This window comes from Puntigrus tetrazona, chromosome 19 (genome assembly GCF_018831695.1).
Source record: "Puntigrus tetrazona isolate hp1 chromosome 19, ASM1883169v1, whole genome shotgun sequence".
NCBI classification, from domain to species: Eukaryota; Metazoa; Chordata; class Actinopteri; order Cypriniformes; family Cyprinidae; genus Puntigrus; species Puntigrus tetrazona.
The window spans coordinates 12,778,841-12,804,888 of record NC_056717.1 but is presented as its reverse complement, the minus strand read 5'-3'; the positions used below and the strand labels follow the sequence as shown (position 1 = coordinate 12,804,888).

The 26,048-nt window shown below is 38.5% G+C and overlaps 2 protein-coding genes across 3 annotated transcripts in view; one reads left to right on the top strand and one right to left on the bottom strand.

Annotated features, from left to right (window-relative positions):
* Positions 1–10,912, bottom strand: part of gatad2b (GATA zinc finger domain containing 2B) — a 35,823-nt gene extending 24,911 nt beyond the window's left edge. The window contains exon 1 of one of the 2 annotated variants that reach the window (XM_043217726.1): positions 10,700–10,912. The gene's annotated coding sequence lies outside the window, so the exon portion shown is untranslated. Of the gene's footprint in view, positions 1–79; positions 168–10,699 lie in introns of those variants that run through there. The other variant, XM_043217727.1, reaches the window with a different exon arrangement.
* Positions 10,913–18,883: 7,971 nt separating this feature from the next.
* gnrhr1 (gonadotropin releasing hormone receptor 1) lies at positions 18,884–25,838 on the top strand. The gene is made up of 4 exons (XM_043217229.1): positions 18,884–19,322; positions 22,153–22,684; positions 24,082–24,289; positions 24,651–25,838. Exons 2-4 carry the CDS (start codon positions 22,154–22,156, stop codon positions 25,055–25,057), a joined length of 1,146 nt encoding a protein of 381 aa, XP_043073164.1. The 5' UTR covers positions 18,884–19,322; position 22,153; the 3' UTR covers positions 25,058–25,838.
* The last annotated feature ends 210 nt before the right edge of the window (positions 25,839–26,048 follow it).

Here is a 26,048-nt window from a genome sequence, read left to right as displayed (position 1 = left end):
GTAATACGATGTGGGTTGAGTCAATATCGTGTTTTGGAGCTGCCAGCGCATGATGCATTTGATGCATTTGATGCCTTACCTTAATGCACCTCTGCAGATTCAGCAAGCACCTGAGGGTAAAGCAACCAGGATGATACTGCGACAAAGCAGACTCCTAGTCGTACCTGCAAAGCCACAAGCGGAAGACCATCCGGCACGTGCACATGAAAGCGCGCAAAAACATTCATGATCATCTGCATACCGCATGACAGAAGGGACGAGATCGCAGCTAATATCTCCGTCCTGGCGTCTCCGCACACCTAGCCAGAAATGGCGTCTCCCGCTCACTGTACTGTTCAGCCACAACACTTAAAATCTCGGTCTTCATTAAACAAGACAACAGCTCATTGTGGCCGTTGCCATGACAACAGGCCCTTCTATTTTTAAGCCGTGCCACTAATCAATTCCTGTTCTGCTGTCGCCCGAGGGAGGGAGGGGCGGTTCAGGAGGAGGGTGGGGGCAGTAGCAGGGGGCAAAGGGGAGGAAGTGTGTGGGGGAGTGAGGCTGAAGACAAAGAGACCAAATAAAGACAGCAACAAGATCTTTAAGATACCGAAAGAGGTGGTAGACGCAACAGCGGTTAAAACAGCCTACAGTGAGGAAATGCGAAACCAGGTTTCCTCCTCGATTAGACCTGCGAGGAACAGTGCTAACCAGAGGCCCATGAGAGCGCGCAGGTACCTAAACCACACGGGGCTGCAAATACGAGGAGGAAATACTGAATGAAACCGAACTTTTATTTTCGCTCGAACCTTGACACTCGGATTCCAGAACGCAAGGACCAATAGGAACCGTGTCTTGGACAGGCCCCAGTTCCCTCTCTGCCGCTGCTTTTCCTCAGAAATCCTTGCATCCGAACTTCAGTTCAAATACGTAGAAGGAAGAGAAAAACCCTCAACAGGAGGTTTTCTAACAGAGGCGGCGACTGTAGAGAGACGAATAGAGAGGATCTGAATAAAGCTACAGACCTATTTATACAAAATACAGACAGACTTCAAGGTTAAGGAGGAACACAATCTAATACTCTTGCCAGAAGAGAGAAAATGCACAAAGACCTGGAAAAAAAATGAAAAAAATAAGCACTGCAGATGAATCGCTCTGATATCCCTAAGAAGCTAACGAGAATTTGAAAGATGGTCACAAAATAATAACATAATTTAGTCAAACCCAACACTGCCCTTGTTTTTATGCCAGTCAAGATCATTTTATTTAGATGTATGGGGCTAGTTGTCGTTATATGTTAATCACTTTATGGTAAATACCCATTCTCACTGTTAACTAGTTGCTCATTAGCATGCCTATTATTAACACACTGGTTGTTAATTAGTATTTATAAAGCACATATGACTATAATCTACATCCCTAATCCTACCTAATACCCAACTAAAAACTACTTAACTAACTATTAATAAGCAGAAAAGTCAGTTATTTGTTTGTTAATACTGAAAATTGGGCCTATATATGTATGCAAACTAACATATACATACATACATACACACACACACTTATAGTCTTACTATATATTTAAGTAAAGATCTTGTGTACATATATTCACTTTTTTTTAATTTAGTAAGATTGCCATGGGTAATATTTTCAAAGTGAATTTTTGTTTTGAATTTCAATCAAATGTAAAAGGCAACAACAACAAAAAACATATATATTGATAATTAGATAAGTTGTATGCATTTATAACATATGACAATGTAAAAATCAGCTTTCATAATTTAGCAGAGCCATGCTGAATGTATGTCAGTGTGCTGTTATAGTCACCTATATGTTTGAAAAATGTTACCTCATTTGAAAAAAAAAAAAAAAAAAAAAAACCCAAAAACTTTAATATCAAACCTCAGTCAGAGAGCTATAGCCCTTGTGACATCCTCCTCATGGGACAATAAGCATTGGTCTCTAATGTACAGAGTCCCCAACCTTATGCAACAGGAGAACGCCTCTTCTAAAATAAAGCCTGCATTATTGTGACTAAGGTGCCTAATTATGCAAAAACAAAAAAAAAAAAAAGAATCAAGAATCTTTCTAATAACCATATTTCAGAACAGAAGTCGTACAGTATGGTTTGCCTGGTCGTGCTTTTTAGGAGTATGAGTTATCCTTGTAGCATGCATAAATGCATAACATGTTTGTTTTAAGCAGTGCCGACTGAACTGATGTCATTCTCAGAGAGAATTAGTCTCCTGTTCCTTTAAAAAGAAAAAAAAAAAAAAAAAAAAAAAAGGGAGTTACAATATCTTTTTTTTTTTTTTTTTTTTTCACCCAGGGTACCCAGTGGAGTCAAAATGCGAGAGAGCCAGTCTAAGCCGGTTTGTAACCTCAGGGTATGGAATTATCTCTTAATATGTAGCCGTTAGTGGTCAGGACGTCACACGAACACAGAGAGAGGGAGAGAGAGAAAGAAAGAGACAGAACGAAAAAAAGACAAAAAGGAGGGGGCCAAAGGGGGCAGTAAGAGGAAAATGTACTTCTTACGAGGAGCTGAATCTAAAACCTGGCACCTTGTCAAGACGGCTCATTGCGGAACTTCAGACCACAGGGTGGGGCATACGTTGTTTAAACAAAAAAAAAAAAAAAAAAAAAAAAAAAAATGCTGGAACGTGAGCCATCTGGAGAAAGCGAGGTAGCAAAAAGATTTTTAAAATGGGGTTGAACTGGAAAGGAGGCAGGGAGGACAGTCAGGCAATTAAAAAAAAACCTTGCCGTATTCAAATCAATCATGTTCTAAACACTACAAAAAAAAAGAAAAAAATATACACACACACACACACACACACACACACACAAATATCCCCTAATACACAATCCGTGCACACTACCTTTACTCACACCGACATGACCAGTGCTTTATCAAGTTGAGATAAAATCTGCAGAGGCTCCCTTCTGACGCTCGAAGTAATGGGCACACAGACATATACTCTGGCAAAACATGATTTCCACCAAGGAACTGGCGCTCTGGAAAAGCAGATAGGCTTGGAGAGACGGACTGTGTGTAGTGCACACAGGTCCAAAACTTAAAGAAAAGCCAGATTTCTGCATTCACACAAGCTCCATCCGTACAGAGAGAGATCATGCACCCCTTCCAGCAGAATGACCCAAGAAACAAAGGCCTGCAGCTGAATAGAGGGATATGGAGAGGATGCTTAAATGTGCTAAGGTTCAATTTGTTAATCTGCTAAACACAGTAATAAGACAAAGAGGCATTTGTGCAGGGATTATGGGAATTGAATCTTGCGGTTGCACATGTACAGAGAGTCAGCTATAATTCTTATCAAGGTTAACTACCACAGGTACAGCAGCTTTCAGAGATTTCCTCAAAGGTACCGGCTGAATTATTTTTGTTTTCTGTTTATTTATACATTTTAGTTAAGAGTTTCAGCTGAAACTACTCTAGGGATCCATCAATCATGTCAAATAAGCAAACTTTAACCCAGTAAAGTTGCCCAAGTTGATTAAGTATTGTGTGTACTGTTCTAATTATACGTGTAATTATAAATTAAAATAATAATAATAATAATAATAATAATAATAATAATAATAATAATAACAACAACACACACATATATACATATATATATTTAATTTTTTCATTTTAATTTCAATCTTATTAAAGTTTTAGTAATTTTGCTGTGCTTTTGAGTGGTTTGTTTTGAGATTTAGACTTCAGTACTTTAAATTTAAACTTCTTAAAGAGGTGGATGACTTTTTTTTTTTTTTTTTTTTCGAGGCTTATGTTTATGGTGTGCAGTCCAACATGTGTTAATGCTTCATTTAAAAAAACAAAACAAAAACGCATTATTTTAAAATAATTTATTTCACACCACTTTGTCCCTTCTCTGAAAAATACGCTGATGATAATTTCCTGTTTTTAAGAAGCCCCTCCCTCAAAAATTATTTAAAAAAGGCGAAAAAAAGAGAGAAAAGTATATACTTTTGTTTTACTTTTTAAAATTTTTTCAGTCAATGAATTATAGCTTCTTTTTTTTTTATTTAAGAAGTAGCCACTTGCAGGTATCTGGTTCATTTTCAAATATAAATAACTGACTTAGTGATTTAAAGGTTTAGTTCACCCCTCTTTCTTTCTGTGAAACAAGTTTTAAACAATTTTGTACAAAGCAAAGTCATCTGGGTCTATAAACATTACTGGAACCCAATTTAGCCCCATACGTACTACACATTATCATATTATGTCACACAGGTTATAAGTAACACGACTGTGAATAAAAATGCTGACAATTTTTGAGTGAACTTTCCCATTAAGAGGTTTGCTGCCATTAGACACTGCCTGATGTCATAATAATAAAAAAAAAGTTTACGACTGCATAGTCAAAATATAAATATTTCTAAGACTACATTAGCTTAAATAAATGGATGCAACGCCATACACAATGTGAGGTCCATCAACTTTAATAGACAAAATAGCCCCCAGGCTATGAAAACTAAGATGGTTCCAGAGAGAAATGCTTTGGATGGGTTCCGTTTTCCCTTTCATATTGCACTGAATTAAGTGTTCCAGCAGTCCTTCGATCAGTTCAACCCATCACACAGCTCTCTCGCTCCCGAAACGAGTGCAGCCGGAGAACCTCGTGCTACAAAAGCCACCCATCTGGGGACTATACGCCTATACCTCCCACTGTAATCATAAAACGGGTCTATGCGCTTCATATTCACTCACAGCTTCCGTCTCGCTACAATGTAATACATTGCGGAATGATGAAAACAGCTTGGCCTGAATCAATACTTCTGAATTTTTCAACCAGAGCCAATACCTGGACCCGCTGCAATTAATGCAGTCCACACCTCATCTTCAGAGAAATCCCACTTGAGAGACGTCGAGCAAATTAACAACAATCCGGCGCTCTCGTGACGGCCAAGACTCGTGAAGCTTGAAAAACTCATCTATTTCGCGATTGGGATGGTCAGACATCATCCACCGGGGAAAAGGAGAGAGAAACAGAAAAAAAAAACGACAACATTCCTAAAGCTACAAACATCTATGTCTCCGGTCGGGCTTCTTGCTCTTCACATACACGCGTTCTTCAAGAATCAACGTAAGAGGCCCGTCATGTCGTTTCTTGCTGCTGTTTATCCAGCTAAAGCATCAGGGAGGCCCTCTAATTAAACTTCACAGGAAGCCATTCATCTGGGCTGATTGTTTCTGCGTGGGGTTTAATAAGCCTTGCATGAGGCCCGCAGAACGCAGCCTCCCCATTCAGGTGTTAACAAGACCGGCGCACCAACATACATGCGAGGCATTACAGTCGACTGAAACATTCCCTCTCGCTACCTGCTCACTGTGCCCACCTAAGATCTCACAACTAAAATGGTGGAGAATAATTAATCAGCAACTGACAGAGCAGAGCGGAAAAAGCTGAGGAGTCAAAGGTCCCTGTGCAACTGACGACCACCAGAGGGATTCCGATACCTCAAACAGCGTGATGAAAACGAAACGGAGGCTGACATCTAGCCCAGATTGCTTTACAAATCAGTTATTTGTTTCAGCTCAGCCGTACGCGCTACCTTAATGCTACGAGGAAAAATCTGATCTATAAACCAGGACACATCTAAGCAGATTCGTCCTTTTTCAAGTTGTTCTAATTCGAAATGGATTGTGAAGATTTAAAGAGACATTTCAGCCTAAAATGAACTGAAAACCATCAACTCACCCTCTTGCTATTTTGAATCATAATTTACTATTAAAGCGTGTACAATTTTTATAGATTTTTTTGATCAACTTAACCCTTTTTATTGTACTTACCTCAGTTATTTCAGTCAACATTTCGAATTTTCACTCATATAATATTTACAGCTTATGCCAGCTGTATTTTAATGAATGAAACCAATGGTTAATTGTTTTTCTTATGATAACTTTCTTCTGCGGAACAAAAAAGGAGATAGCTTGTAGAATGCGTAAGTGTTTTTTCCACACAACGAAAAATTTGACCCCATTGATTTTCATTGTGTGTATAAAACAGTTAAAACCATCTCCAAAATATCTTTTGTGGTTCACTGAAAAAAAGAAAAAGAAAAGAAAGCGTCATACAGTTTTGGAGCATCGTAAGGGTGAGTAAATGATGACAGAATGTCAATTTATGAACTTTTATAAAACACTTCCTACTGTATAGTACCGAATACTGACACAGATTGGCATCAGGCCCGAAAACAGTTTGACATACTTTTTATTTGCACTTCTTTCACTGATCTAGATTTATCACTTCACATTCATTAACATCATCCATATCAATTAGTAGCATGTACAAGCAAGCGACAAGACTTCTCACCCTCAAAGGATTTTTGCTTGGGAAATTTTTTAAATAAACGTAATGTTTCTGATTAAGGGGTAATTATCCTGATTTCTTTCTTTCCAAAACATTCAGGCATTCAGGTCTCAATTTTACATAACTACGGGTCATGAAATAAGCACTGATTTTGAGTAGGTATCAATCAGGCCTTCTCATGTAGTCAATGAAAACGGAAGAATTGATACAGACTGACAATAATTAGTATGAACACCACTTGATTACAAATGTTCCCTATGAAAAAGGAAACGCATGGAAACTTCAGTTCAAATATTGAATTAAAACGGCTAAATGATAAACTGCAATGTACGCGATTAATTATTAAAAACTTATGGTCGGCTATATGCGCGATTAAGATATGGAACGCTGTAACTAAAAAGTTCAAACCGCAAATCGAGTGCAATCAAAAACATTCCTAAGTATATGACAGGCTAATTTCACTATGATGTCAATGGGAAGGTCTGAGGTAATGATGTTGTCCGTTACATTGCTTTATACAGCCAAAAGACATGCGATCATATTGTTTCCTAGAGCAATAAGCCTTATCAGGGGAAAGGGCGAGCAGCAGCCCCTAGCTTACCCAAGAGCCAATGAATCAAACCCTTTTGGACCTGACACTTCAGTCCTGAGGGTCTTTTTTAAACCCGCTATCACACAGACCCAAAAAAACCACTGGACATGAACATTTCCCTCATTCTAGCCGGCTTTAAAACAACACTAACGACACTGAAGGTGTGTTGAAGGGTAGGAGATCAATGGGAGGACATCTGAGTGTCAATGCTCCGCTCTCGGCTCTCAGGATTGTCGCAGTGAGGGTTCGTTTTACAAAACTAGCACAATTTGGGTCCACATCATCATATTGCACCGCCGTAAATCTCATGGTGCATGTTTACAGAGCAAGTCATTTTGTTGTGTCTACTCAATACGTTTGCCAAAGGGGCACTGCTAATTCTAAACACTACCTTTTCTGACCATTCAGCAGCCCTGAAACCCAGCCAAGTCAAGTACTCTTTCTGATCCAAGAGTCAATATCCAGTTCTAAATGTGATTTCCCTCTCAAATGTCTTCTTCAATGGCATGCCCCCGTCTTCTAGATGAACCCATGATTGAATCCAGGGGTGAGTTAAGTGCTAAGTTAAAAAAAATAATATAACGCGCAAATCACCTAAACATATATATTTTTTAGATTTGCAATAGTAATTCCTCACTTACAAATGCTTATATATATATAAAAAAAAAAATGTATTCTGTCATTTAACCAGCCTCATGTGACTTCCGTTCTTGCAGAAAACACAAAAGGAAATATTTGTAAGAACGTTAACATTGTTTTTGACCCCACTGACTCGAAGGTAAGCAAATAAAATAAAATAAAATGTGTATTTAAGGTGAGCCATCCACAGCACAAATAGTGTACCACTTGAAAGTATGCCCCAGGCTTATATTTAATGTAAAAATCCATGCATTTAACACGGTAATGGAAATGTTGTGCTGAAGCACCATGCTAACATAAGATCTGGTGTGCATCGGTTTTAGGTAGAACAGGTACTTGAACAGGTAGCTCTAAACCATGACAGATCTATGATGAAATCTACATTGATAACTTGAGCTGAGAGTCTTTGCTCATCTTAGTGTGTTCTGTCTTATCACCTGGCACCGCACTTCACAGGTTTCGTAGGCTTAACAAAACCAGACAGTCGCTAGCAATAAGGTGCCCGTGCACCATGGAAATTAAAGAGAACAAACTGCATAAAATCCTTTCACAGGCAATGGCCATAAGCTCGGGTGCACAGACCAAAGTGATGAATAGCCCAAAAAAAGGTAGAAAAATAAATACCACGCTGCCAAGTATCTTCCGCCTGAGGGGGAGGAGGGGGAACGGTCCACACAAAATGCCTTTGAGCAAAACAGTCAATAAGAACATTGTTTGGACCCCTCTTGAGGATGTAATACTAGTGGGGCGCCCCTCACAGTATGCAGCAGCCTTTTTCAAAATTAGCAGAAAACACTCCAATTGGCTCTTTTTAGATGTGCTACTTGCTAAAAAAAAAATGTTTTCTTAGTGGGTTTTATTGTTTACACAGTTTACTTACGTGAGACATTAGTATGATTTCACCAGGGTAATTCCTAGAGACGTACATGTTCGGTGACTTCTATGCAGACCTTTCTCTCCGCACAATAAGTATAAATGACTTTAATAACAGTGGGTGGAGAGTTTTTTTTCCCTCTGTGACTTGTCAAAGTGGGAAACTTTTATATGCTATAAAAATATCTAGGAGAACACAAGTCAAGTTCGTTCCTTGAATAATTCCTTGAACTTAAAAGGTGCACTCGGTGAGTTTATGTTTACATTCAGCTGGCTCCTGTTAAACGGTTTTAAACTTTACGCTGACACCTATTTGCGTGGATGCAAATAGGATGTTCATACCCAAGGTTTTTCCTTTTCATTTGTTTGTTTTTCTTTCTTTCTTGAATTCAAACTCATTCTGTGGTAGTCACTTTTGCAGAGGCCTTGGTTCCAAAGGTATTTTTTCCCATTGGGAGCATTAAAGTCTTTGATTCACGACTTATAACTTTTTAATAAAAGTAAATGGCAACGGTGCGAATTAAAATACCAAACTTTCATTTAAAAGCAAAATTGTTTTAGAAAAATCAAACCAAAAGTCTGTGAACTCAACTTTGGGCAAGGGAAAGATTAAAAAAAGTACTGCAAATAACATTAAAGGGAAAATTAATAAATTAACTACTGATTAAAAGCTGCTCTGTGTATGTAGAAACAGCATATTATACATGTACTGCAAAATATGAATATTTACAGAAATATTTGTGGGTAATGTAGTTTTTACTGAGAAATCTGCTGTCAAATAGGGTAATAATGCAGAGTGATGGTATAAGCATAACACTGCTTAACAACCTTGTGGTTCACTTTAGCTTTGTCTTTAAATGCGTTTAAGCCATTGTTAAAAAAAGTAAATAAATACAACTTAAAAAAAAAAAAAAAAAAAAAAAAAAAAAAAAAAAAAAAGTAATAACCCACACTTTTACTTTTGGAACCAGACTCTACTGCATGACATGGCAAGTCATGTGATCTCAACATGGCAGCATCCATGAGCGGGTGACCCACTTGATTTAGAAGTTAATTTCTTTACATACAAAACTTCTTTAAAAATTAGCAAAAAATTACTGAGTGCATGTATAAAAAAACTGATAGTTAATTTGCCTCTATAGTGGAACTACCCGTCACGTGCATTTTTTTCCTTATAAATGATGCACAGAGAAAAAAAAAAAAAAAAAGTAAAAGTCTTCACAAACAAACTACTGTCATCTGCTTACTAAATGCATGGCAAAAAATTCTTGTGAGGTCAAACTCCGCAAATCAGACCGCTGGAGTAAGCCTCGGACTATATAAAGCCTATAAAGTAAACCCGGTCTCACTCTGGACGTGTCTGCAGAGACCGAATAACAGAGAGCATATATCATTGATCAGAGTTTCTTTCTAAACGTCATCTCCCCCGATTATCAGTGACTCCCCGTTGGCTTCGATCGATACCTGCATTCACGCTGGAATTAGATTTCACTCTTGCGTCTGTCAAGTGTTGGGCAGCCATTTGCGTGCATATGGAGCAAGTTGAGAGAACGTCCTCACTTACGTAAATGGCTGATGCATTTTCGACATCTTTTTTTTTCCCCTAATTGTACAGGCTCACCGTACACCATCCGTGTGCCCTCGGCGGGGTAGAGAGAAAGCCCGCTTCGCCCCGAACAGCCCAGAAACACTCGCTAAACGACCCGATATCGTCGGAATACGAGCGTTGGGCTTATTTTGGTGGCGTTGCGCGTGTGTACATGTTGGGCTTTTTCATTGTGTCTGAGCCGCTACTGCACTACTGTAGCCACAGCCGGGAGGACGCGAGGCTTTCTCCGCCAATCTGGGTTAACCCCTAGAGACACCAGATGAAACAATGAAAGCCGTTTCGCGCATATAAAACGCCGCTTCGGCCGGTGAACTTGTTAAAGTTGCCTGCTAAATGTGACGGCGTTTTCGCGGAATCGCTCTTGAAATAGCCGCCCGATGTGCGACACGCCACGGCGCAATCCCGAGCTCATTTTAATAGTATTAGCCAGCCACTTTGAAGTGCTGCGTGTTAGAGGCGCTTCGCTTTCCACGCTAAAATCCGCTATGCTATTGTCTGGCTGCTCGGCGGACTCCCTCGAAACCCCTTTTAAACCGTTCGGCCCATTCATTTGCGGCTAACGACGGCCGAATCGCACGCGGATGCGATCGTGAACCGCATCGCTCCCGAATTCCCCAATCCGATCCGAAACCGGCTAGGCCGCGCGTGGAGCCCCGGACTCACCTGACTCGCCTTTACCCTTCAGGTTCCTCTGGCTCCGGGTTCGCTCTCCGATCCTGAAGCGCTGCTGTAGCTCTTCACGACCAGTCCCCGGCACCGGCAGGCAACACAAAAGCGCTGATTGGGCCTCGGCGAGCGCTCATCCCCTTGGTCTCTGCCCAGACAGACGGGTTATTGGTCGGCGGCTGTGTCGGAGACGCGCCCCTATTAAGGTGTATGTTGTTGTCTGTGTCTGGAGGGGAGGGGACAAGAAGCTCTGAAATGATGGGAACTAAATGGGTTGTTATGCGCGTCGTGTCGGCAGCACAAGGCGAGCTTACTACACTGACAGATAAATTGTGGACAGCCATATTAACTCCCTCTTCTTTCCGATCGACCGGAGCATTTTGAGGAACGCCGTGGCGTGAAACCGCCGCGATTCAACACAACATTTGGACATTCTTCCAAGCCGTTTACAAAACTTGCAGACGAACAAAACAGGCTGTACTTTTTTTTTCCTTTTTTCGCCACGATCAGTTTTAGAGGGCTGATTTTAGGCCGCGTATGTGGACGGGAGTGATTCGCACGAAATTTGACTTGCCATTGTCTCAAGCACCGAGGGTTAGAGAATCATTTTTAATAGTAACGGAACCAGGCTTATCGTTAATTCCAGGATTATGTTGCGGGCACTCCAACATACGAGCATGCTTTATTTCGTCTCCAATGCAGATAAATGATAATCAAATGATAACCAATTTAAAAAAAAAAACGGCTTCAAACGCATTTTTAATTGCAATGCATTCGTTCTGTACAGTAACACACGTAATTATGCATATTACAAGAAAACCAAAAATATTTATTGCTAAATAATATTATCATTACTTTATCATTACTTATTTTGATATGTAAGTTAGGGACAAGGTGAAGTATCTTGTGTTTTTACTTTAAATGTTACATAATTCTTTTAACGTGACATCCAAATGCAAGTGAATATTTTTTAAATCATATATATATATATATTGTGTCTGCCTGTGTAATATTTTGTTTGCACTTACAAAGGAACAATTAATAAACATCTCTGCATCAACAATCCTGCATGTTTTGACTACAGGGACAGTAGTCCCTGGATACAGTAGTCTCAAGGGTACAATAGTATTGGTTCTTTAAAAAAAAAAAATCTCACAGTGTCACACCAACCACAACTTGTTAGCATGTTAACAAAAAGACAAGTTAAAGGTCAATGCAATGCAATGGTCTACTCGTGTTGTTTTATAGGAAACGCGTTTGCATACAAAACATCTCTCTGATAACATCACATTGGACATCATTTTTTTTAAACGCAGCCGTCTAGATGTACAAATGGCTAATGTCATCTCTAAGATTCACTTCAAGTACACAATCTATTGATTCACATCAATCTAAGTAGCTATAATGGTTAGAACTGTGCCATGTGCCACAGACTGTCATGCTTTCAAAACATTTTTGTCACAACACACATCATTTGGCACGACATGGACTGATTTAGCAGTCTCCGTCAGCCTCACCAAATCACAAACATCCGAGAAAAGTGACATCCACCGGAAAGGACACTGATCTCAAGGAGATGTCAGCAGTATCTCCCCAATAGTTGTCTGCAGCTAGTCGTCCACAGTTTGCAGCGCCCCTGAGAGAAACTGAAATCTTTCTGTCTTGCTCGCCTTTATTCTTCTAATCGACACGCTGACGGGGCAGTGGCACGCACCGACTGAACAATACGACTCTCTTGACCTACTTACACACGCGTGCGTTGTTGCAGCCGGGCTGCTAAGAGTGCAACAAAAGGTGTGAGGCTCAAACTTAAAGGTCCGCAAAAAGAAATAAATAAAATCGTTTGCACGTGCATATACAGTAAAACCAGACCCCTCCGTAAAATCATTGTTACGTGCAGCGTTGTTGTTTTTTTTCATCCGGGTATTGTTTACACTCACTGTTATGATACTGTATCTCGCTCGTCATGTACTGTAGCGGTTGTGTGGGACCGCAGAGGCTTTGTCCCGTCAGTCGCGCAAGAAGCCGCTCTCTGGTTAAACCGGAGCTGTCTTTGCGTTACAAGCAGGGGAGATTAGTGACAAATCGCAACGTTTGTCCACCGTAAAGCCGCACAGCGTTTCAACCGAAGGTGGTCACGTATCGACGTTCGCATAGAACTCTTTTATTGTTTGTCAACACTGAGGCTGAGACCTCTAGCGGCGGCCTGCGCTGTTTACGGCGGATTTACAACGCGCGAGCTGAGTGAGTCACTGCAATATGGAGTGCATTAATAACTCACTACTGTCTGCACCTACGAGGGTCTGACTTGCTCCATATCGCGTCTTAGCACCGAGCTGAAAGGCCTGCTTCATTAAATGCACGAAATATACATAGTTGAGAGAGAAAAAAAATCGCAAGCTTAAAAGGGTTGCTTATCCTCAAAATTAAATTCTGTTATAATTTAGGCTGCTCACGGGTCTTTGTTCTGCGGGAGCACAAAATGGAATATTATGAATCATTTCTTGACGCTTTCGGTCCATGCAAAGAAAATCCTTGGGGTCCGGTGATGTTTTGGACCCCGCTGACCTTCAGAAAGTCAAACAGGTTTGGAATAATAAATGCTAATTTTTTTTTTTTTTTTTTTTTTTGTGAACTATCACTTTAAATTTAGAACGCTTAGCATTCACCCTTATGAAAAAAAAACTGATTTCAACCATGACTCATATGTTCAAAATAACCAAGAATCAAAGGAAGTTCCTTATCTTTCATCTGAATACCTCATTTAGAGACAAAAACTACCAATATAATCACTCAAACAGAACCGAAACAAAGTATATAGAGTGACTTTTATAAAGTCTAAGTGGAGAAAACCGAGTATGTGACAAATCTTTCATCGAGCAACAGCACTATTTTGGCAGTTATTTGGAGTCAGGTGACAGCTTAACTGCGATGACTTCCTTCCACTGTGTTTCTCAGAACAGATTTTATGTGTAACTCATTTCAATGAGGAGGGCCCGTTGGATTTAAGAGTACAGATTAGAGCTAAATATTGCATGCGGTTATTCTCTGGGCTAATCCAGCATTCTCTCCACGGATTGGCCATTTGCATCATCACCCTGTTGTCCAATGAAAACTAACACTCACTTTATGAAATATCAACAGCCCAGTTTTTTTAGGTTCAGTGACTAAAACCATATTCCAGTCTCTCTCTCTCTCTCTCTCTCTCTCTCTCTCTCTCTCTCTCTCTCTCTCTCTCTCTTTCTTGTATAGGGTCTTACAGTCACATGGTGTCATGTGGCAAGTGTATGAGTGCAAAGTCACATGTTAGGTACTGTAATTTACGAGCCAGGTTCATATTTAAACCAGCATATTAGACACCGTTTTTCCTTGAATATTCATATTCTGTTAGATGCACGTGCTTATTTCCTAAAAAATGATCCTTCAAATCTGATTGGTTGATTGTAATGTTCTTCCAGGAACATCTTGTACTCTGTGAAATCATGCTCACCGTTTATTTAATTGTGTGGTATGCAAAACGCCTGAGATTCTGAAATGTGCGAGCCGACACATTATATAAACTTTCCACACGTGGCGTTTCAAAACTGTGTAAACCGCCTGACTTCTTTCTATTAGTGAATTCAGACAAGCATTTTGGCATTTTTAGTTTTTGCACCGCTGTTGTGTGTGTGACGTTTCCCGTGAACCCACATCAGAAATGTGAGGAAACACATTAAGAGATGGTAACTGGTTTATGTCGGCTTCAGTATGTGGTTCATTAAAGACTTCCAAATTTCAGCCACGATCTAACTGGACAAGTCAGCAGGGGTTCTGCATTAAAGACTAAAACTAAGCCATCTAAGCGGGTTAACTCATGATTAAAAGCTCTGAATTAAAAATCATGGAGAAAACAAAAACCATGATGCCATCAGATTCTTAAGCCTTTAAATGAATATTCAGTAAAGGTTGAGCTATATATCGACAGCATGTTTGGCATAATGTTGATTCATTTCCAACACCTTTGTCCTCTTCACTGTAAAAAAACATTTTAATGGTGAAAGACTGTAAAATGTTTAAGTAAAAACCTTTTAAGTGGTTAACTTACTTTCCCATACTATATATACTGTGAAAAACTGTTTTGGACATTAAATGTAATTTTACGATAATACAAAGTTTTTTTTAATGGAAAAAGAATGTATAATTTTCTGTGAAAATGTGTAAAATTAGCTATCCCAGAATTCCCTTTGTTACATTTTATATTAGATGTCTCTCGTTAAAATAACTGTTTCTTCTTAGTTTCAACTTATCAGTTGTGTAGGGTTGTTGCGTATAATGTTGTAAAGTTAATGTTTATTGCATTATTTAAGTAGTTTATTTCAGTGCCTTGAGCTCAAATCACATTACAAAAAATGCATTTTTTGTCACACACTAACAGCTAATCCAAAAAAAAAACTGGAATAACTGTGTAAAAACATTCTTCATAATGTGATTTTTTTTTTATTGATTTGTTTTCTTGTTTTCAGGGATGTCATCGGGGATGTATGCTGATATCTTGGTACCATAATAGTTTGGGGACGAACTGTAGATATTAAATTACTGTAGCATAGCAACAAGATGCGAACTGTATTCCCGTTAAAATGGTTTTAGCATGATTTTATATCAAACTGCACAGCTTCATTTGACAGTGTAATTCCTAAGGCCTTAAATGGCCAAAAACGTTTAAATTATTTATTTTAAAAATCAGATTTTTGCTATTCATACGCTTTATAAAACGATTCGCTTCACATTTAAATCCCCCAGAAACTGTCCTCATTGTAAGTGCTTTACAGCAATCTTTGCCTTTTTTAAGTACTAAATAATTTGGTGATATTATGCCAAAGGTTCTGTTAGTTGAGCTTACCTTTAAATACAGACCAGTGTAGTAGCTGTGATTGTGCTAGCCATATTCATAAACACCAAACAATAAACTACGTGTCATTTAATTCTCCTTTTTAGGGGACTAGTCTCCCACCTGGTGGTCATAACGTTAAATTCCGTTCTGAAAGATAAGGCAATCATATGCAATTCATACACATCAAGAGCATTTCCCATCTTTCAAGCACTGATTTAATCTAGGGTAAGCAATGAATGTTTCATAGAATGAAAATTAATTAATTAATTAATCATCTCTTTACTCAAACGCTCCGCATTCTCATTTAAATACAGCGTGCATTTTCTTTTAAGATTTGAATGCGGACACTTCTGTTTGTTGTAACTTCGTGTTTGATTTATTATTATTGACGCATGATTGTTCTGTATGATCAAATGTTAGAGATTATTACTCATTGCTAATTAATGTTCAAAATTAAGAGGTAGGAAGACAGCAGACAGGGAGTAATTAAGCTTCATGTTAATGAGTTACAGCTCAGTAAGGTTTGAATAACATTAAGTATTAGACACAACTGGAGGAGGGGTTCCTCTGGTGTGTGAGCTGTCTATTCATTCAGAGGTCTGAATGCTGATTAGAAAAAAAAACATTTGGATGGGAAACACTTCCAAATCCATATTCAGCATCAAATTCAGTACACGAGCGGATAAAGATATTAGTATAAGTATCATCAATATCGGCTATGCGACATCAATATTAGAGACAGCATCAAATCCGGTCTTAAGCTCACAGACAGGGGAGATGTTATGTAAACACTCAAAGTGCATATTAAATAATCTCATGAATGTTATGCAATCTGTCAACTAAGACTGCAGTGCACGCACACACACGCACACGCACGCACACACTTGGATGGTTGACTAGTAATGCATACTAAGGTGAAAAGAGAGATTATATAAAGAGGTCATTGTGTTCTAGACAACATAATCAAGTTTCATCATAAATAAAAGAAAATACTCAAAGCTTGACCGCCATTGCACTGAAAAGATGTATATGAATTCATATATGTTTATATATATATATATATATATATATATATATATATATATATATATATATATATATATATACACACACGTGTGCACACACACACACACACACACACACACACACGTGCGCACACACACAACCAAATATTGTCCTAATATTTTAAACAGAATTATCTTAAAATTGATACATGTGACCCTGGACCACAAAACCAGTCATAAATGTAATACCTGATGTGATTTTTACTTAATATCCTAATGATTTTTTGGCATAAAAGAAAAAAAAACAAACATTTTTGATCCATACAATGTATTGTTATTTATTGCTTAAAATACACCACTGCAACTTATGACTGGTTTTGTGGTCTAGGCTCACATATATTTATATTTACACACACTGATTAATAACAGCATTGGATATACCGTAATCTAATTTGTTTACAATACACAGACACACATTCAAGAGTGAATTCTTAAAAAAAAAATGATAGAATAAAAATCTGGAGTGACAAATATTAACCGATGCCGAGGCTTTCTGTTGGCTGTCACTGCTAAAAGACACTTTGGTAAATGAAGAAATCTTCCCAGCAGAGGGCAGTGCAACCTAAAGAGAGCAATGCAAAGAAAAATCATCAGGAAAAACATTACTTGATTAAAAGTTGTAGTATGGAACATCTAGTTCAAGCAGAATATATGTATAAGTGATCCCAGAACTAATAATATTTTGTCAAAATTGCATTTAATTTGGACAATAGACAAAAAAGGTGACTATTACACGTTATCAATAAATCATAACTTACTAAACCGCGTTTATGGCTACCTGATGAGCATATATATATATATATATATATATATATATATATATATATATATATATATATATATATATATATATATATATATATAGCAATATATGTTTCTAATTGCAAAACCTTGTGAATAATCTAATAGTCTAAATCTAATTGTGAAGCCTATTTAGTGCAAGACTAAAGAATAAAATAAATGTCATGGGAACTTTGTACCATGTCCTTCACCAGGATTATTAGCGAATTATATTCACACTAAAACTGTCTTTTTATTATTTAATTATAATTCTTAATTGATTTAATCAGCAGAGCAAAAAGAACGGAGTGAAATCCTCACCCTGCACGACATTTCATCTCTGAACCAGTTAACCCTGGAGACATGTGACAGAAGAGCCCAAAACTGCAAATGGAATATGTTCATTAACACATTCTTTGCAAATTAAAATATCTACAGAAGCAGATTTAAAAAGCCGGTCGCATTTGAATGCATCCATTAACATATGTGTGTTCTACAAGAGGTGGTGAATACAAATGAGTTTGAAGAAAACGGATTTAACACAGAAAAAAAAAAGATCTTAGTAACCATCTGCTTAAACCAATTGTAAATAAATAAATAGTAAGAGACTCTCTTGTTAGAAAACCATGCTAGGTCCCTTAATAATTAGGTAAACTTATTTCATATTCATTATTAATATTTTATTATATTAATAATGTATTCACCATAATAACGGTGTGCAAAATCCAGTTTTGACATATATTCTTGGAGTGCATATGTGGGGCATTTCATGACTGTATGTTTTACTGTATATCTAAGTTTACATATAAACATGTTTTTTTTTTTTTTTTTTTTTGAAAGAACTCTCCTGCATTTATTCGACCCAAAATACAGCAAAAACAGTACAATTTTGAAATATTTATACTATATAAAATAACTGGTAATGTAAATATAGATATGATTTCAAAGCAGCTCCTTCAGAAATCATTCTAATATTCAGCTTTCCTTGACTTTTATCTCAAGCTGAGCTGACACATTGTGATGTTTTCACTGCGTTTGTGTTTTTAGACACCGTCAAGCACTTTGGTCAACCGTGGTTGTTTTTTTTTCAACTAATTAGTACCTGCTTAGTCATTCTGTATAGCCTGTATATTCGGTCTCAAACGGGTACATCACAAAACTGAGAAAAAAATGTGTGTATTTACGTTTAAAATTCGAATGGTACCCAATAATAACAAAACTAGGCTATACCCTAATAATAATAATAATAATAATAATAATAAGAAGAAGAAGAAGAAGAAGAAGAAGAAGAAGAAGAAAAACTATACATAAACATATACTAAATAGAACACTCAGAACACAGAAATAAACATATTATTTAAAGTATAGGCTGTGGTGGGCTGTATCGTGTGGTGCTGAATCCTAATGAAGCTGGTTGGCTGTCGCCGAGGTGTGGTGTTGAGTTGAGTGAAGACTCAATCTGGAGACTCTTCAGCACCTGGACAGCTCCGCGAGCCCCTTCAAACCTCCGGGGGGTTTTTTTTTTTTTTTTGGCAAAAGTGCGACCGAAACAACGTGCAGCCTCTTCGAAAAGTGCCCTACTATGATACATCGTTAAGCAACTCAACTTTGTCGCCGGGAAATCCTCGTTGGCACACTGATGGGTGAATTACCGTCGACTGCGGCAAACTGTTCCCCACAGGAGTCCGCGGTGCAGGGATGGGAGGAGAACGAGGGTCCTCGTGGATTTAGCAGCGTATCAACACCGCACTTATTTTCATCTGATAACGGACTGCTAAATAAACTGCCGTTTTTTTTTTCTTCTCTCCAATGCAGCATGTTTAGATGTAAATAACTGCCTGCGTATTGGTGGAAATGAGTGAAATATTTATGGATTGATCTACGAATCACACATTGCAGCATACAGGTAAGTCTGTCCCTGTTACTGTTATCCGTTCACTCAGGAGATGAAACCAAGTCAAAAAAGGTTTTTTCCTAACTATTCTAAACAACCTATATTGAAAGTGCTTCTAGGCATCGAAGGCACGATCATCAGTATTATGATCATCAAATGGGATCATATCATATGATGCGCAGAAATGCCTTCATTGTGAGCAGGTTTACAGTTTACTGTAAGTCTGAAGAGTTTAAAAGTGATTTTAGAATCAGTTTTAATACGCTAATTTAAAATCCTGAATGAATTAATCCTAAATGATGGTGTATAATTGATATAATTAAGATCTAACTATTTTACATCAATATCTGGTATAAATTAATTAGCTGCTAAACTCTGCAGAGGTGAAGTTTATTTATTTTCTGCTAATAAATATGTGCTTCGTGACATCCTATAAACTAAACACCCATCAAAAACATCCGATAGACGTGATCAGTGGCATTGTAAACTACATTTCCTTGGATTTTCTTCTTGTGTGTCAGGAAAAAAAAAAATCATAAGCTTTAAAGTCTTATTTGAGGCTGCTTTGGTGAATGTCATCCCACTCTGGCAAATATCAGCCCACTCACGCATTAATATGCCATGAAATCTTAATATTCTCATCGCTCCTATCTTAATTAGCTGGCTCCCAGTCATTAGTCATGAGAGCAAGGATATGAATATAATTACGCAAATTCACAGGCAAAGTTTCGGAGATTGTGATGACAATGATTCCTGAAAATCTTGGAATACTTTGGGTTTTCTGAACAACGTTGAATGAATGCATGTTGAATCCACCAAAGAAAACAACCCAATCAGTGTGAAAGCAAACAAGCAAGAAATTTGAAGTCAAGTAGTTATGTGATTCTGCATTCCTCACAGCGCTTTAGAAAGATCTTCACGACCTCACTTGTGCTATATTACAAAGAGTTATGACGGCTGGCACCCTATTTGCATAATGTTTACCAACATTAAGAGGCGGCAGTGCAGATCCGCCATGTTTCCAGGTGCCACGATGTCCAGCAATCATTCAAGCAATATGTCATACAAACATGAAGACATTGTCTATTATAACAGCTGTTATAACAGACATAGATGGATGGATGGATGGATGGATGGACGGCAACAACAACTAATATCTTTACAAAATGGATTTTTGTAAATACATATTGATTTCACCAGATGGAAAAATACAAAGTAAGTTTCTCCAGGTCAAGACATCGCAACTCTTCGGAGAATATATTTCATGTCAAGCATGAAAAACAACTTCAGCGAAAAGACAGAGATGTAGTACTTGAGCGAGGTGAAATTTGGTGTGCAGGGGTGCAGATACAAGGGGGGCCGGGTTCTCTCCATCTATCACCTCCATGCTGTTTGCCAGGCTACAGCTATACAAAAGACCATATCACTTTGAGAGCGAAGGGAAATACTGACAACAGCTATTTGTCAGAGTGATAGGGCATTTATATCTGAACCGGAGCCCGTGTGGGAACCCTTAACCATTAAAACATCTTGTCTTTCGGGGCAGCATGATATTAATCACTCAATCACTCAATTAGAAATGATTTTACTTTGTTTTTAATCAGGAAGAATAATAAACAAGGCGGTTTATTCGATGCATGAATCCCAGTGTGCTGCGAATCTCAGCTCAGACCCCCGATAGTTGTCTCTGAGGTTTATATATAAACATTCTGAGGTGTAATCTATCTCCCTGCCACTTAACCAAGGTCCTCCTATTTGCTAGAGGAGACCCAGAGTGGAAAAAAAATGCCCCTGGCAAGAGTTTTTGATCTGTGGCAGATGAGCTGGCAGATGGGTGCTGTAAATGTAGAGGATATTACACTGCAGAGGAGATGGACGTTTGGGTAAAGTAAGTCGTAAGGGTGATGAATGCCTCTGTGGTGACAGTAATGCAATAGCAATCAGGCTTTCTAGGTGACGTGATCTAATATTCATGCCTTGGTGTACATTCTGCTGAATTTTAGAATGCATCATTATTTAGTAAAGCAATGGCCTGAATCTATATAAAATTGGCTCTCTTTCAGTTCACTCATTAGTGCACATCTATCTGTCTGGCCTCTAACTAAACTTCAAGGTAGCAGAGAAAATGCAGAATTGCACTCTGAATTTAAAGGAAAAAGAAATGAAAGTAAAAGTAAACTGGCAAATTAAAATTAAGTGCAGTAAGTGAAAATAATAAAAAAGCTAGAGAGACAGAAGGTCAAACTGCCAACGATTTATTGACCAAGCCTTGCTTTGAAGCTTAAAGGTTTTATAGACAAATAGTTCTGTTTGAAAGGTCACTTATAGATATGTATACTTAATTTAAATTTGCTTTATTTGTTTATCGAAACAAATTGTTTTCAGTTGTTTAAGTGGTAGTAGAGGTATTTGGAATGTGAAAATAAATACATAATGTCTTTTTGAACTTTATATTTTAAAAATAATCAAAAAAGGTATTATGGTTTCATCAGATCGATTTCTGTATGATCATGTGACACTGAAGACTGAAGTAATGACTTAATTCAGATTTGCCATCACAGGAATAAATTACATTGTAATATAATAATATTTGAAAACATTAGTTTTAATAATATTTTCTAAACAAATAAATACAGCCACAACGGGCAAAAAAGAATTAACAAGCCCAAATATTGACGTTTTATTTTTAACAATTTCTTCAAATCCAGATTCAAATACATCAATTGAAAAGCAGCCAATTATTAAACTGTGAATGTTACTCAACCTTAACATCCACATTAAGACTGTAATTCCAAAAGTGTGCAACAAAATGCAACAACACGCCTTTTCCCCCCTTTAACAGGATGTCAGGAAACGTGTCTCTTCTGTCAGTGAGTCCCACGAGCACTTGGGAAAACTCCTCTGTGCTGAACGTCACCCCTTCTCTCTTTCCTACCGACTGGGAGACGCCCACATTCACGGTGGCCGCCCGCTTCCGTGTGGCGGCCACCCTGGTTCTATTCATCTTCGCAGCCGTCAGTAACCTCTCGGTGCTGATCAGCGTGACCAGGGGACGAGGACGCCACCTGGCCTCCCACCTGCGGCCTCTCATCGCCAGCCTGGCCTCCGCTGACCTGGTCATGACTTTCGTGGTGATGCCACTCGACGCTATATGGAATATCACAGTGCAGTGGTACGCCGGTGATGCCATGTGCAAGATCCTCTGCTTCCTCAAGCTTTTTGCCATGCATTCGGCAGCGTTTATCCTGGTGGTGGTGAGTCTGGACAGGCACCATGCGATCCTGCACCCGCTGGAAGCTCTGGACGCTGGCCGCAGGAACAGAAGGATGCTGCTGGCTGCCTGGATCCTCAGCATCCTGCTCGCCTCTCCGCAGGTAAATGAAAGAGATGTTATTTTAATTGGAGTTGTCATCTGTGGGACTTGTCTTGTTATGAAACAACACAGAACTGCCTCAGAGGACTTATAGATGGATGATAATGTTGGTGATAGAAAACACTCGTTGAAGGTGATGCATGTCTTTTTTTTTAAATCCTGGATCCTATAAGGAACTATTAACAGATCGTCATACTAATTTAATTGCGAAATAACCTACCTGGTCTCATGACATAAACCTATCGTGGTATAACTATAATTCTGAACAGTCCTAATATATACCTATAGCAACGTAATAAAAATGTGCCAGGGTTTACGTATTGAACCTGTGTTGAAAAAGTGCAGAGTGCATATTTTTATGAGACCAGGTTGGAAAGGACACATTTTGTCTCTTAGGGAAAACGTGGAGTTTAGTTCCATTCCACTTTCAGCCTTTAGCACACATTTCCTAATAGCTATCAAAGGTTGCACATTTCATTCAAGTAATTAGTTGTGGCTTAAAGTGGTGCAATAACTGACCCTGGATCAGTGACTCTTCAGTATGCACTTGCTGCATTGATTATAGATCCCATTTGTCAAGCTTCAGTAGTCCCGGGGCATTTTCTGCAACCTCTAAAATGCCTGGTTGAATCTTGTCAGTGTGTCTTGCCCTCTGAAAAAAATTGTTTCTCTCCACACACTTGATTCCAGTAATGTTGTTTTTCGAAGCCTGTGGATGTGGCCATGGCTTTTAAAATCATTAAAGGACAGATAAAAAAGCTTGCCTGAGACGAGGTCAGTTAGGCAGTCATGGATAATGGGAAAGAGATGCAACTCTGAAGACCCGTATTCCTGCAATCCATTAAATTACACATTTTAGGTAATATAATCGGACTACTTTTGGATTACTTCTAACTTGTCTAACTTGATTTAAATAGGATAATCTTGACACAAAAATACAAAGAGAAAGAAAAGAAAAGAAAGGCTTGCTGTTACCCTGAACTTTGATGCTTTGCATTTCACATGATATAGCTATTTAAAGGATGTGTCAATATTTTTTATGCAAAACGGCTGAGAAATGTAATCAGCAGATTACAAAGTGATTAAAGGGTTAGTCTACCCTAAAAATGCTAATCATTTACTCATCTTCATGTCATTCCAAACCTGTAGAACTTTCTTTCTTTAGGGGAACATAAAACTATGTCATGAAATTGAAATGAATGAATACTAGAGCTTTCAGGTTTCTATAAAGAACACAAAAGCACATGCCGTACAGTAGCTTTGCGTGAGAAATGAAAAGTGTCTCCTTTTGTGTTCTGCATAGGAGAAATATGGCAAATGCCCAGATAACCGAAAAAATGAAGGGGAAAAAAAAAGTGTTTATTGCCTTTATTTATAAATTCCTCTTTATCGTTTCAGTTATTTATTTTCAGGGCAATTAAGGCTGAAGGAGTTGACTTTGTGCAGTGTGTAACTCATGGTAGCTTCCAGCAGCGCTGGCAGGAGACAGCCTACAACATGTTCCACTTTGTCACCCTGTATGTGTTCCCTCTGCTGGTAATGAGCTTCTGCTATACGAGAATCCTTGTGGAAATCAACCGCCAGATGCCTCGTGGTAAAGGAAAGGGTAATTGACTTTTGCACTCTTCTGACATGGTACTTGTCATTGATAAACAGTGTGACTTTTGATGAAGAATTTACTTCTTACGATTAATAAGACAGGTTCTAGGACTGTCTTTAATATGGCTTTTTAATGTATTATTTCGAATGACATCCGTTTTAATGTGAAGAGTTTAGAGGCTGTTTTGTGTGAGGCTTCAAATCAAACAGCAGTACAGAGTTTGAGTGTCATATGACCAGAAAGCCTAGATTTTATTCTTCAATCTGGGTCTTCTGGGTCAGTTTTTCTAGTTTCTGGGTCAAAATGATAAGGCAGGTCACACAGCGCCATTGCCTAGTCTTCTTCTAACTTGCATTGGTTTTTGTAGGTGGGGAACCTTGTCTGAGACGCAGTGGAACTGACATAATCCCAAAAGCACGCATGAAGACCTTGAAGATGACCATCATCATTGTGGCGTCTTTTGTGGTGTGCTGGACACCGTACTACCTGCTCGGCATCTGGTACTGGTTTCAGCCTCGTATGCTGCAGGTGATGCCAGAATACATCCATCATGCTCTCTTTGTCTTCGGCAACCTCAACACGTGCTGCGATCCGGTCATCTATGGTTTCTACACACCCTCGTTCAGAGCGGACATAACCAGCTGCTTCAGCAGAAGAAATCAAAACTCTTCTCCCAAATCTTTGGACCGGCTCTCCGCAAGGCGAGGGGGTGCAAGCGGAGAAGCCGAGTCGGATCTGGGAAGTGGTGACCAGAACAGCGGACAACAAGCATAGAGGATCACGACACCTCATCGAGCTAGATTTATCCCTGTGAACATGAAATACAGGACGTTTACTCTGTATCCAGGCATCTGCATGTATATGCTGCTGATGGTGTCCTTATATTATAAGCAAGTTGCTTAAATGCACTTGAATATGGAAAAGCAACAGCATCACATTGTGGTTTCAAGCTTGGATATCTTCTAGAAAGACGTAACTACAGGTAAATCTGAATGTAAAGGACCAAATGACAGCACAATGCCTTTGGCAATACTTTGAAATTGAGATATATTTGCCATTCTGGAACAGGGTTATAAATATACAGTGCCTCGTGTACGTGTCTGGAATCAGTTAATGAGGATCTCTAATTAATTAAATCTCAGAGTTCAGAGTGACAACCCCAGCTAAAAGGTTGCTTATCTGTCATTTCCTCTCTACGTCCTGATTAGGAATATCACTTAATGTTTTACAATGGCCTTAGCTCATGAATCATTCATTTCTATAAAAATGCTGTCATGAATGTTCAGGCTTACACTGTTTATCTGTGGAAGCACCGTAAATGTTCTTCATGGAATTCATCCGGTTGTGTTTGCAGTGTATTGTGGTGAGGATGATGAAGATGATGATGACGATGATATGCATGATGTGCCATCGTTGTGATGAAAAATTAATGTGGATGGACCATACAGCCTTAAAGGGATAGTTCACGTAAAACTAAAAATGTTAGCTACGCGTCCATATTGTTGCATTTGTATGCTGTTATTCTTTCTGAGGAAAATAAAGAGAGAATTTTAAATGAATGATCAAATCTTTTCCAGACAAAGAAAGTTTGTATTAAATCACAAGCTGTCAAGTTCCATATTTGCTCACAGTTTTATATTACTTATGCTGCAATCCATGATTTTTTTAGAAGCCGTGCCTCTGTGTAAGGAACAGGCAATATTTTGATTGACATCAATCATTTCAAAAGTGATTTTCATGCTTTATGTTGAAAACGGCAAAAAGC

Excerpts from the sequence above, each read along its gene's own strand:
- gnrhr1 (XM_043217229.1), top strand. The coding sequence starts at position 22,154 with ATGTCAGGAAACGTGTCTCTTCTGTCAGTGAGTCCCACGAGCACTTGG. Across the intron at positions 22,685-24,081 it reads TCCTGCTCGCCTCTCCGCAG|TTATTTATTTTCAGGGCAAT; the intron begins GTAAATGAAAGA and ends TTATCGTTTCAG. Across the intron at positions 24,290-24,650 it reads GCCTCGTGGTAAAGGAAAGG|GTGGGGAACCTTGTCTGAGA; the intron begins GTAATTGACTTT and ends TGGTTTTTGTAG.